The 13,330-nt window shown below is 32.3% G+C and overlaps 1 protein-coding gene and 1 pseudogene across 1 annotated transcript; both read left to right on the top strand.

Annotated features, from left to right (window-relative positions):
• The first annotated feature begins 3,990 nt into the window (after positions 1-3,990).
• LOC108775892 (15-hydroxyprostaglandin dehydrogenase [NAD(+)]) lies at positions 3,991-4,922 on the top strand. The gene has a single exon (XM_018542350.1). It carries the CDS (start codon positions 4,063-4,065, stop codon positions 4,855-4,857), a length of 795 nt encoding a protein of 264 aa, XP_018397852.1. The 5' UTR covers positions 3,991-4,062; the 3' UTR covers positions 4,858-4,922.
• A 2,019-nt stretch (positions 4,923-6,941) lies between these two features.
• On the top strand, positions 6,942-7,866 carry LOC108775894 (15-hydroxyprostaglandin dehydrogenase [NAD(+)] pseudogene; annotated as a pseudogene).
• Positions 7,867-13,330: the final 5,464 nt, after the last annotated feature.

Genomic DNA, 13,330 nt, shown 5'->3' with positions numbered 1-13,330 from the left:
ATTTAAAGCTTAATCGACTATGCTTTGGTGTAAATTTTGTAAGAGAAAATTATATGGTCGTTCAAAAAAAAAAGAATCGCGCGCGTAGCGCTCTGTGAAGTTGGCACCCCTAAATGCGAATATTGGTAATATCATTATTGCATTCGTTTGTCCACTGTTTGTCCACGTTTGTCCACCCGTTATTTTCTTTGGTCCACCTCGCAAAAAAAGGTTATACACAATAAAAAATTGTAACATCCCCAAGTGATAATTTTTCATAATAATGTACGGGTATCGTTTGTCCACAACGCGCACGTGATTGTCCACCCATTATTTTCATTTGTCCACCCTATTTTTATTATATTTTTCGTAATAGTGTAAAATAATCACTTGGGGGTGTTACAATCTTTTTTTGTGCATAACTTTTTTTTGGAGGGTGGCCAAATGAAAATAACGGGTGGACAAACGTGGACAAACAGTGGACAAACGAATGCAATAATGATTTTACAAATATTCGCATTTAAGGTGTCAACTTCACAAAGCATGGCTCTGTAAAGTTGGAACCTGTAAATGCGAGTATTGGTAATATTATTATTACATTCGTTTGTCCACTGTTTGTCCGCGTTTGTCCATCCGTTTACCGTTATTTTCATTGGTCCACCCTCCAAAAAAAAGTTCTGCACAAAAAAAAATTGTAACACCCCCAAGTGATTATTTTACACTATTACGAAAAATATAATAAACATAGGGTGGACAAACGAAAATAATGGGTGGACAAACGTGGACAAACAGTGGACAAACGAATGCAATAATGATTTTACCAATATTCGCATTTAGGGGTGCCAACTTCACAAAGCAGCTCTGTAAAGTTGGAATCTGTAAATGCGAATCTTGGTAATATCATTATTACATTCGTTTGTCCACTGTTTGTCCACGTTTGTCCACCCGTTATTTTCATTTGTCCACCCTCCAAAAAAAAGTTATACACAAAAAAAGATTGTAACATCCCTTATCAACAACGTATGTTTAACAATAATTAATTATTGGGAGAAAATGATCGATCTTAATGTCAAGGCAGTAATTCGCGGCTCTGTTGGCGTTCGACCATATGGAGAAGCACAAAGAATGGCAGCAAAAGAATGATTTGATCATATTGCATTCACTGCAGTTGTTTGGATTGAATCCAGTTCCTGTTATAACAATGTATTGCGCTTCGAAATACGCTGTTCAGCCTTTAGAAAATATGTGTACTAAGACTGAAGTGCGAGTTGTCATCATGTGCTCGGATGTTAACAGCGATGACAAAAAACTTCAAGTATAAAATCTATGATTCCATTAACGCAATAAGTGTAAATAAAATCTCGGATTTTGAAAAAAAAAGTTTTAAAGCAGATAACCAACCATGTGGCACATGTGATATTGATCGTCGAAAGTAATCCTCCAAACACCGTGAACTTTTTCTCTTCTTCCGAACGACTTCTTTTACTGCCTCAGTTGAGAACTTGTCTTATTTTGTTTTCATCAATTTAAACAACGGCTACCACAAATCAATTATGCAATTATATAAAATTATATCAATTTTCAAATAAACAATATTACAATTTTATTAATCATATCTATGATAATCAATATATTAATAAAATCTTCATATTCATTATTTTCAGTCTTAAAATTTTTATTAAATTATAAATAAAATATTAAATAATTTTAATGATATTTTAAAACCTTTTAATTAACTTTTTCTTTAAATAATAAATCGCTTTATCTAATGTAATATATTCTATAAAATTTTTTCCTTAAAATTACAAAATATTAAATTTGTTAAAGATAAGTTTGAAATTTGGGAAACATTTTGAAAAATAAGATATGTATATATATAGCTTTAATAAATTGCACAAGATATATTCTAAAAGTTTTTCAAAAAATAATTTTTGAAAACTAATTCTACCTCAATTCGAGATAGTAACTTCAATAAATACATGTCGTTTTTAGAATTGATCGGAAAAGTTAATGACCGACAATCTTTAATTGTTCATAAAGTATAGTCGTATTTCAGTACACGGGACACTGCTACTTGCATGCTTATCAGTGAATAAATGCAAACGAACGATAACCAATAGTGCATCACATGCGCCGAACGTCGAAGTTTGTTTTTGTCGGCTATTATAAACTATTCAACATAAACAAAATATACTTCAAATATTATGTATTTATTGTAACTAAAAAACACCAAAATAAGACTCTATAGATTTTGAGAATAAGGTTGAATTGATTTATCTCATTATTCAACAAAAGTATCAAAGTACAATTATTAAAAGAATTAATAGTTTACAAGATATTTTTATATTTGATGTCAAAATATGTCAGAATAAAGTGTAAAATATCTAGTATTATATTAATTTTTCAATTTGACAGTAATAATTTTATATACAGAATAACTAGAAAAATTACATAGTGTAAAAAAAACTACACAATTCTAATTTAGAAAAACAAAAGTGACCTCAGGAACCATTTTAGGCGGTAAACATAGTAAAGATGGGTATCCAACAAACAAGCATTTTCTTATAAACACTTGCAAATGTTTGCGAATATTTGTGAATATTTTGTATGTAGTGTTTTCTCCTTTAATCAAGCAACGCGATAGCGTCGCGACGCCAAGTGCATAAAATAAATACATAACCGTTTGACATAATCGCTTAACGCGTGAACATTATAGTGTATATGGTATGTTCATGTCGCTGCCAAATTCGTGACGCTACCGCTAGTTTTATATGGAGTCTTGACATCTACAAACTTTATATTAATATTACTCAGAAATTAAAAGCCCAATCAAAAATCTAAAAACACTTTTAATATATAATGTCATCGGTATCTTTTGATTGCAGTCCGAATGACATTGGTGCAGCCAATACCGAGATCTAGAGATCGAATAGGGACCGTTACAAGATTTTTTAGTCGTATGTGTGACACATACATGTAAAGCGTTTTGTCCATTAAGCTTCTGTTCACAATGTCTTTCGAATTTATTCAGTTCGAAAATGCTTACAAATGTTCGCAAACGTTTTGCGCAGTTGGTGGATATCCACCATATACATAAGTGACTCATTAAGGCGCGAGGCGGGAGCACCTTTTATAGTATTTAAATAATTCGAATTGTGTTTAAAAATTGTATCGTTTAATTAATATTTATATATGTGCGTATAAAATATGTAAGAGTTATATTATGTATGTTAAATTTCACAAAATTCATGTTTATTTATATAGAATAAAAATACAGAATAAATTGTTCTGTATTTTAAAAAATTAGTCAATAAAATAAAAGTAATTATAAGGCTCAATATGTATAAAACAGTATCTATAAATATTAGTCAATAAATATAATTAATACAAACATCGGCAGATGTTGTAAATCAATAAATATTTTATGTGAATTAATCATGTTAGAAATTTTGTTATATTGTTATGTATTACATGAATAAAAAGGTATAAGAGATAAAGGAAGATGCTTTTTAAAATCTTGCGTAGAGCATCAAAAATGCTGAAATCGGTTCTGAGTGACCTGCTAATCTTTGAAGCGACTCCACAAAATAGTAATAAAAAAAACAAATATCATCGTATGATGTTATATTCAATATAAAATGAAGGTTAACAGAAATACATAATAAAAATATTGTACTCTGTTTAGTTTAAAAAATACTAATTTATAACACACACATACGCGCGCGCGTGCCTTTGGTAAAACACTCTATGTAAATATATTTTGAATTAAAAAGAACTGTAATTATAATTTATCTTCTCACATATTTATCTTTCAGATCATAAGACAAGAGTTTCTGTAAATAAAAGGCTGCCTATGCACTAAAAGATTTAGTGATTAATTACAAGCGATAATAAGTGATTTACGATAAAAAGCAGCAGTCGTCATCAACAATAGTTCATAAGATAATGAGCGATAAGATAAAATATTAAACTAAGAGTACTCTGTACAGAGGCAGTGTTCATTGCGACTGACTAAAGAATTTTACATAAAAAAGACGTTAATTAAAGTACACGTTTCATCAAAAGCTTCAAGAAATTAGCATAATGTATGACGTAAAAAATAAAACCGTAATGATCACTGGAGCAGCCACAGGATTAGGCTACAAGTATGCCGAAATATTGCTTCGTAACGGTGTCAAAAGTGTTGCTGTGGTTGACTTGCCAACGTCAAATGGTCAAAATGCGGTAGCTACTTTGGAGAACGAATTTGGGAAAGGATGTGCCATCTTTGTTGCCTGCGACGTGACGAAAGCTGATGATTTTGAAAAAACATTCAAGAAAATCGTCGACACATTTAAAGGGCTTGATATCCTTATCAACAACGCTGGTATGCTTAACGATAATTATTGGGAGAAAATGATCGATCTCAATGTCAAGGGAGTAATTCGCGGCTCTATGTTAGCGTTCGACTACATGGGAAAGCATAAAGGCGGCAAAGGTGGTTTAATCGTGAATATTGCATCCGTGGCTGCATTGGACCCAGTTCCCGTTATGGCAATGTATTGTGCTTCGAAATACGCTGTTCTGGGATTTAGCCAGTCTCTGGCAAATATGTATAATAAGACCGGAGTGCGAGTTGTAATTATATGCCCGGGCGTTACAACAACAGCGTTGATAGAAAACTTCCGAGATAAAATCTATGATTCCATTCGTGTTGCGCTAGATGGTGATATTCCTGATTGGGACAAAATTCCGAAACAAACAACTGATCATGTAGCACTTGCGATGTTAGATCTTATTCAGAAGGGTAAAAACGGAACGACTTGGGTCATCAAGCGTGGGCAACCACCAAACGTCGTGGACTTTCCCCCATCATCCGAGCGACTTCTACCGGTCTAAGTTGATATTTGAAAACTTTTCTTACTTTGTTTTGGTCATTTACATGACTACCAAATGAATTATGTATATGCAATTGAATAAAAATTATTTCCATTTTAAAATAAACTATATGTGATATTATAATTTTATTAATCATACCTATAATAATTAATATTATTAAAGTTTTCATACTTATCTTCAGTCCTTAAATGTTAAAGATCATATACATATAATTTTTTATATTAAATTATTAACAATTTTTTACGTCTTAGAAACAACAATAGAGATATAACTTAAGTAAATAAAATGAATGATAAATGAGAAATTGTTGCAAAATTACTGTTTTTCCATAACCAATTAAATCATCAATTAAGTTATAAATAAGTCATCATATAATTTTATATATATATAGCCATACCTTTAATCTTTTAATTAAATTTCTCTTTAAATAAAAACTGTTTTAACAAGTGATATATATTCTACAATTTTTTTATAATTACGAAATGAATTCGTTATAGATGAGGTTAATTGAAATTTGAAAATCATAAATTTTAAAAATAAGATATATTATATATGGCTTTAATAAATTGTATAACAAGATAAATTCAAAAAGTTTTTCAAGAAATAATTTTTAATCGTAGCTCAATGCACGGACAATCCATTTCAATAAATACTTGTCAATTGTAGACCATTAATTACAAAAATATTAATAATTCGCATCAGCCAATATGTTTTGATCGTTCGTAAATGCAAACGGAAAATAATATGACGATGTTAAATGGCGCGGCATATGCCGAGCGCCAAGCTTATACTTTTGTCAACCATTACGAAATGTTCAACGTATTATAAATGAAATGTACAGCAAATATTATTCAATGTAATAAATCTAATACCTAATATTAGACTAAAGATTTTGAGGTTGAGATTATATTTTAACAACCAAAATAAAATTTACTAAACTTGATAATGGCTTTCTTTCTTCTAATTGGTTAAATTCAACTACAATCTTCAGAATTATAACTGTTCTCATCCCATGGCTTCTCCTATTTCTTCTCTTCTCCTTTTTAAAGATGCTATTCTTGCACCTATGCTAAATTATTATTTCGTTTAATTATTGGAATGTGATCAATTTGTGTAGCACGCGCACTTTACACGACATTCGTCCGGAAAAATATATAGCTGATTTAAAAAAGAAAATTTATTTAAGCATTAAAAATCCAAGTTCGATCGTTATAGACCTTTATTTCGTATTTACTATTGATTGTATTTTCACACGTATTACGTCTAATAAAATTCTTATTGCTCTTATTGTTTATAAAAATAATTTAGTTGCATATTATAAAATGTAAATTTTTTTTAAATAAACAATTATGTGTTTTTTTCTACATCAATTAATTTAGCTGATTATTCTGTATAGGCGTAATATAAAAAAGTGCAAACAAAAAAATTAATAGTTTACGAGATATTTTATATGTAAACTTCTCTCTCTCTCTCTTGTAAATCTGCTTTTCAAAATCGAGGCTAATTAAACAGCATTATATCTCATCTTTCAAGATGTGATCTTAAATTCTTTTAAAATATCACTTATCAGAAAGCTCTTATACTTAGACACGTTAATAAAGCTTATTATTGTTATTATCATTATTATTTGATGAATTTTTTGAAAAAGTAAAGGTAACCTGCTAATCTTCGACTCCATAAAATAGTAAACAAAAAAACAAACATTATCGTAAGATATTATCTTCAATACCAAACCGATGATAACAAAAATGTTATAATTTGCCTAGTTTTAAAAAGATCATTTGTAATATCTTTAGTAAGACACTCTGTGTATAAAGTATATATGTAATTTAATTTTAAAAAAGATTGTAAAATTATATAATTTATTTTCTCAATTTATGATGACAAAGCAAGTATTTCTATATAAATAAAATAACGTTATTTTCCATCAACAGGTTTAGTGGTTAATCATCAGCGATAATGGACGTTAAAAAGAGATAGTCATCCACGGTAATAGACGATAAAAAAACAAACGATAAGAAGTAATATTTAACCAGAGTGTACTCCCTGTACAGAGACAGTGTTCATTGTGATTAGCTAAAGAATTTTATACCAGTAAACGCTAAAGTATAATTTCCATCAAAGATTTTAATTATAGATCAGCATAATGTATGACGTAAAGAATAAAACTGTAATGATCACTGGAGCAGCCACAGGATTAGGCTACAAGTATGCCGAAATATTGCTTCGTAACGGTGTCAAAAGTGTTGCTGTGGTCGACTTGCCAACGTCAAATGGCCAGAATGCGGTAGCTACTTTGGAGAACGAATTTGGGAAAGGATGTGCCATCTTCGTTGCCTGCGACGTGACGAAAGCTGATGATTTTGAAAAGACATTCAAAAAGATCGTCGACACATTTAAAGGGCTTGATATCCTTATCAACAACGCTGGTGTATTTAACGATAATTATTGGGAGAAAACAATCGATCTTAATGTCAAGGGAGTAATTCGTGGGTCTATGTTGGCGTTCGACTACATGGGAAAGCATAAAGGCGGCAAAGGTGGTTTAATCGTGAATATTGCATCCGTGGCTGCATTGGACCCAGTTCCTTTCATGGCAATGTATTGCGCTTCGAAATACGCTATTCTGGGATTCAGTCAATCTCTGGCAAACATGTATAACAAGACTGGAGTGCGAGTTGTTATCTTATGCCCGGGCATTACAATAACAGCGATGGCAGAAAACTATCAAGATAAAATCTATGATTCCATTCGTGTTGCACTAGGTAGTGATATTTCTCATTTGGAGAAACTTCCGAAACAAACGACTGATCATGTAGCACTTGCAATATTAGATCTCATTCAGAAAGGTAAAAACGGAGCAGCTTGGATCGTCAAAAGTGGTCAACCACCAAACGCCGTGGACTTTCCCCCTTCTTCCAAACGACTTCTGTCGATCTAAATTGATATTTGAAAACTTTTCTTACTTTGTTTTGATCAATGTACATGATGACTACCAAATCAATTATATACATGCAATTATATGGAATTATGTATGTCAATTTTGAAATAAACAATGTAGTTATATATTTTTGTTAACCATATCTATAATAATTAATATTAATAAAGTCTTCATACTTATTCTCATCATGTTTAAAATGTTAAGGATCATATGTAATTTTATATAAAATTATTATTAGCACTATTAACAGTCTAGAAATAACAATACAGATATAGAAATAACTCAAATAATTAAAGAAATTTTTTCAAAATTACTGCTCAATTATCAATTAAATCAACAATTAAATCATAAATAAGACATTTTATAATTTAAATAATACTTTAAAACCTTTTAATTATCTTCCTCTTTAAATAAATCGCTTTATTCATATTCTATATTTTCTTTAAAATTACAAAACATTAAATTTGTTAAAAATAAGTTTGTAATTTATGATTTCAAAAAATTAAATTCAATTAGGAAACATTTTGAAAAATAAAATACCTATACAGCTTTAACAAATTGCATAAGATATATTCAAACAGTTCCTCAAGAAATAATTTTTAATTATAACTCAGTATGAAATATTTATCTCAATTATCAACCGATAATCTTTTTAAACGTTCGAATAATATTGCATTTCAGTACACAGAACGTATATCATATGCTATCTCCATGCTCGATTGTTGGCAAATGAATGCAAACAAATGATAGGTGATAGCATGGTGACCTAAAATGTCGCGCCATATTTCAAGTTCCAATTTGCGAGCATTGTTTTTGTTAACCATTAAAATTTTGTAAAAAATGCAACAATCTGATTCTATTTTCTCAATTTAGTAAAATTACAACTTTTTTATTTTTAGCAGAAAGATAGAAAAAAGTAATATAATAAAAAAATTTTTTCATTAATATATTTCCTATTAAGAAAGTTTTATTTTTTAAAATTAATATTAAATTAATAGTTTAAAATAAATTAATTTAATCAGCTATTTTAGTTTATTAAAGAGAAAACTTTAAAATTAAATATACAATATAAAGATATTAAATAATTTACGTGTGACAGTTATAATATATTTGTAATCAATTTGTCAAATACTTTTATAGTATAATATACGTCAGAAATAAAAAAAATTATTGTTAATGAACAACAAAAATTGAACAAATAAAAAGATTGAGAGTTCCAGAATTGGATTTAACATAAAAAATTTCAATTCTAATTAATTTACAAAATTTTAGCAGAAACTTTTTTATATTTTGTAAATTAATTAACATTAAAATTTTAACTATTATATAATTCAGTGATGTTTTCATTGTAAATGTTACGTGTCTTTTTACGTAATATTTTAAGCATATTAATACGTTCTGCTGAGTGTTTGCTTGGATCTTACACACTCCGTTGTTTGCGATTAGACTTCGCATTAAAGCACGACAAGTCGTCTGTAATCCAAGCGTCTCGCTAAAGTAAACTACTGTCGCTCCATCGTCTGTTAATCGTTTGACCCCTTCCCATTCTTTTAACGACTATTGATTGTCGCGATTACCATACCGAGACGGTACAATCGCTGTCAAAATGTTATCTTATAATTTCACTCTTCATGAGCGAAATTAGAAAACGAATCGCAAATGTATAATGATGATTAATTATTATCGTATAATTAAGGTTTATAAAGAGATTTCATTTTTACTTTATACTTTGTAACAAATTGTTAGATCAGCGAAGAATTAATTTTTTTTAAATGTATTATATAAGCATGTGTCGACACAATAAGAGGTATAAACATATAAAGAAACTGTCAGAACTATCCTTTACTCATTTTCATGAATTTTAAATGTGTAAAGCATACACAAATATTAGCCTAATACTTTTTAAGCTGATAAATATTTTTTATCTATTTATCTTAAAGTTTAAGAGTGTAATAATAACAATCACGCACTCAAAAGTAATGGATTTTTTAATTTTTTTAATTAGCCTCAACCCCAGAGATTATTTCGAATCTTAAACTTTGAGACAAAAAATATAAATTCTATATTGTTGTATGTTCTACAACATAACTCTAAAGTTTACTAAAATCGATGAAGAATAATTCCGATATATAGTTTCCTTGTTAGTAATAGATTGGAAGTAAAATCTAATTTTTTCTCGTAAACTTATTCACATGTAATTTCCAGTGTATCATCAGCGTGACTTTCTCCTCAAAGCTACTTCCTCACATTTATTCACCCCAGTATGCGTCAGCCCTACGCATGTCTTTGCCACGAGACGTGACTGGCTGCCATTCCGCAACGTTTTATCGAATCATGCTTGCACGCGATTTTCCATCATACATCCCTAATGTTAATTCAGCACATCCGCGTTTTCCCGCCACCCTCTTTCACTCGCGTCTTGTTTACTCTGACCCTCCGTGCGATGGATCGAAGAAAGGTAAACGAAGCTACCTCCCTGTTCTCGATAAATGATAAACGAGTATACCCCGACTTTTCATGCGAAATAATTACGTCGTTTCAAACGCGCGCCCGTTTACTTTCACGATATCGATCAAGAGACATTTGTATTTTGCTGTTCTTTTTAATTGATGCATAAAAATGTCGCGTTTGCACATAGCTACTTTCTAAAGCTCAAAAGTTTCAAATAGTTGTCGACTTGCTTCAAAATGCGGTGTACGGGCATTGCGCACGTGCGCCGTGCATGCCTGCAGCGATTCACAGTGAATGAGCCCATATGCCGCGAAAGTCATCCTCGTGTAACGTTACAAAGGGATGTCGGACAATGACGAATGAATCGCTACGTGCTGCGCGAATAATGCCATCCGTTCTGCCGCGCCAATCACGATAAGCACGCCGTCCTTAGGGACTATTTTTCCCTCTTGTTCTTCTGTCTGTATTCTTTCACCTGACGATTCGCATCAAGTGATTATGCGCCGTCAATATTTAATAAGCGATACTTTCATCGCCTTGCGCAAAATTCGTGATGTCTTATAAACCTAGACAAAACTCCTCTTAGTCTTTAACATTAAAATTTTATAGCATTATATCAGAATTATTCCTCATCCTATAATATCTTTCCTTTGATTTCTACATATCGTTTTTCATGGTGCTTTTAACAATTTTTTAAATTTTATTTTAAAGTTTTATATTTTTGTCTTGATTTAAAAACTGTCAAATATTTTGTTAAATTACTTATTGGTTAAAAATTTTTGGCAACCACTGTATAATATAAATATCAGTATAATATAAGTTATTGTAAATTTTTATTTATATGAAAATAAAATGTTTTAATAAATTTAATTACAACTCGTATCAATAAAACGTGACGGAAAAATTCTGTGAAAATTTGCAGTAGGTTTTCTTCAAGACGAAATTAGACAGTTTTCTCAACGTCAAAGAGCAGTAGTTTTTACTTCATCGAAAAACGGGGGATCTGATTCCCTCGGTTTTCGAGGCACGCCAATATCTGCGATTCCATTTCTTTTCCTTTTTTTCTTCTTTGGCACACTTTGCCGCACAGTCGAAGGACTTATTACAGGAAGCGAAGGGGAACTCGATGGGAAGAGAAAATAGCTGATGCGCGCGATATCTACGTATTGATTTTGTCCCGAGCTTTGAATCCGAATGCACCGGAACTGGGGAAACCAAACTCGTCCAGGTGAAACCGAGAACTCCGGACCACTTCAGTCAGACACTTGCCTTAAATTGAATTGTATTTCGGAGAGAGAAGCGACACGAACAGGCCAATGCAATTAGCTCGAGTATAGCCGAACAATTATACGAGTTAGTGTCATTATAACTACGTCTCTCCCGGCAAACATCGTCGTCAGAGGACGATCGATATTACGCGCGTAAGGTGTTCCAATGGACGTCACGTGATTCAATTTCGATTCAATTTCAACGGAACTTGATTATTGTGTACACATAAGATGATCCCATTTCTTGAATAATCCGCAAAAGTAGAACGGTTTATATTGTATAACACATTTTTAAAGGTTTGCAAAAAAAGTTTGCAGAATTTTTTAATCGCACATTCTCCTGCAATGTAAGAAAAATCGATACATATTACTTGAACGTAATGGCAGATATTTACCATTTTGCTATTGTTTGGCGAAAATCGCGCGCCATTATATCAGCTTGGTTTCTCGTGCATCCTGCGCGAGCATGAAGAACGGAAGCAAGAACAAGAAAAAAAGATTGAAAGACAAAGAATAAAATGAATGCCCGACGACAAGAGCGTTCAACGACAGTACCAGATGAAAATGGAACTGCGGACGCTCATAAAATGAGAAGCAAAAAATGGCAATTTTTAGTGAAGCTCTGTATCACTTGTGCCAACATTTCCCAACCCGTATAAGAGCAAAATCGTCGCGAGCGAGACTGTCGCCAGGACAATAAGGGAGACTCTCCTTTAAAAAAACCTACGTTAAAACGCAACAAAACATGTTAGGTACCGCGTCTTTATACATAATACACGAAATACTGGAGATGCATTACTTTCTCTTGTATACAAAGATATTATTGTTGTAGCTTGAAAGAGAGTAACTTAAAATTCTATACTAGAATAAATTATTTTTGTACACAAAGAAACAAAGAAGATTTTGAAATATTTTTATCATGTAATGTGGAAAAGATAAAATTTTTATATAAATGAGAGAGAGAAGAGAAAAAGAAAGTTACAGAATAAAATGCGTCTATCTAAATGAAGGTTACAATTTGTCGATAAAAATATTCTAAACAAGCTTTTTTTTAAATATCAAAAGTATGTTGCAGAATTGATTTAAAAGAAGCGGCTTCTTTATTATTAATAAAGAAGTATATAAAAATTGCACATCCCGATGTAAATTTAGTGCTGGTTTCTCCGCATCGCGGCAATTTCTAGGACTACACTCTACGTCCCATGGGTCAATCAGACGGGTTTCTCGGCCAACACCATCATGCGCACTGTGCCTTAATGTCCGTGCCATCGCCTGATGGAGAACGCAGTGCGCAGCCGGCACAGACGGTTCTGTCAAAACCCCCCACCAATTCTCCGAGTACGGATACAACCGCCACCGCCACCGCCACCTCCACCGGTACTCCACCTCCAGCTCTATCTCTCTTTCTCTTTCTCTCGCCCAACACCGCTGTCCACCACCATCGGCCCACCATCCACCATGGAAACCGACTAGTGCGCATTCAGACTTCAGTCAGGCAGACGATCTCAACCTGTCCAGGTCGACGTAGACAGGTGTTCGTAGAAAAAGGGTCTACCTAGTGATCGTTGTTGCCAGCCGCGGTCGCGTCGCGTCGGATTCTCTCGTCTATCGTGGATTTCCTGAGGACATTTCGAGGTCACGGTGTGGACAGGGTGACAGAACGAAGTTCGGAACACCGCGAGCGGGAGTGTCGTCGAGAGGGTCGCGTTGGCGGGGCCCGGCCGGGATTTATGGAACCACCCCATGGATAGTAACATGTCAACCGCCGCCTTCATGCATCGGTATGAGAAAAAGAATATTAAATCGATACGCT

The sequence above is a fragment of the Cyphomyrmex costatus genome, unplaced genomic scaffold (genome assembly GCF_001594065.2).
Source record: "Cyphomyrmex costatus isolate MS0001 unplaced genomic scaffold, Ccosl1.0 scaffold33, whole genome shotgun sequence".
NCBI lineage: Eukaryota > Metazoa > Arthropoda > Insecta > Hymenoptera > Formicidae > Cyphomyrmex > Cyphomyrmex costatus.
Note: the sequence above shows the minus strand (reverse complement) of the source record. Positions and strands in the feature narration are given on the sequence as shown.

Bases quoted from the DNA above. Each gene is read 5' to 3' on its own strand.
- LOC108775892 (XM_018542350.1), top strand. From the start codon at position 4,063: ATGTATGACGTAAAAAATAAAACCGTAATGATCACTGGAGCAGCCACA.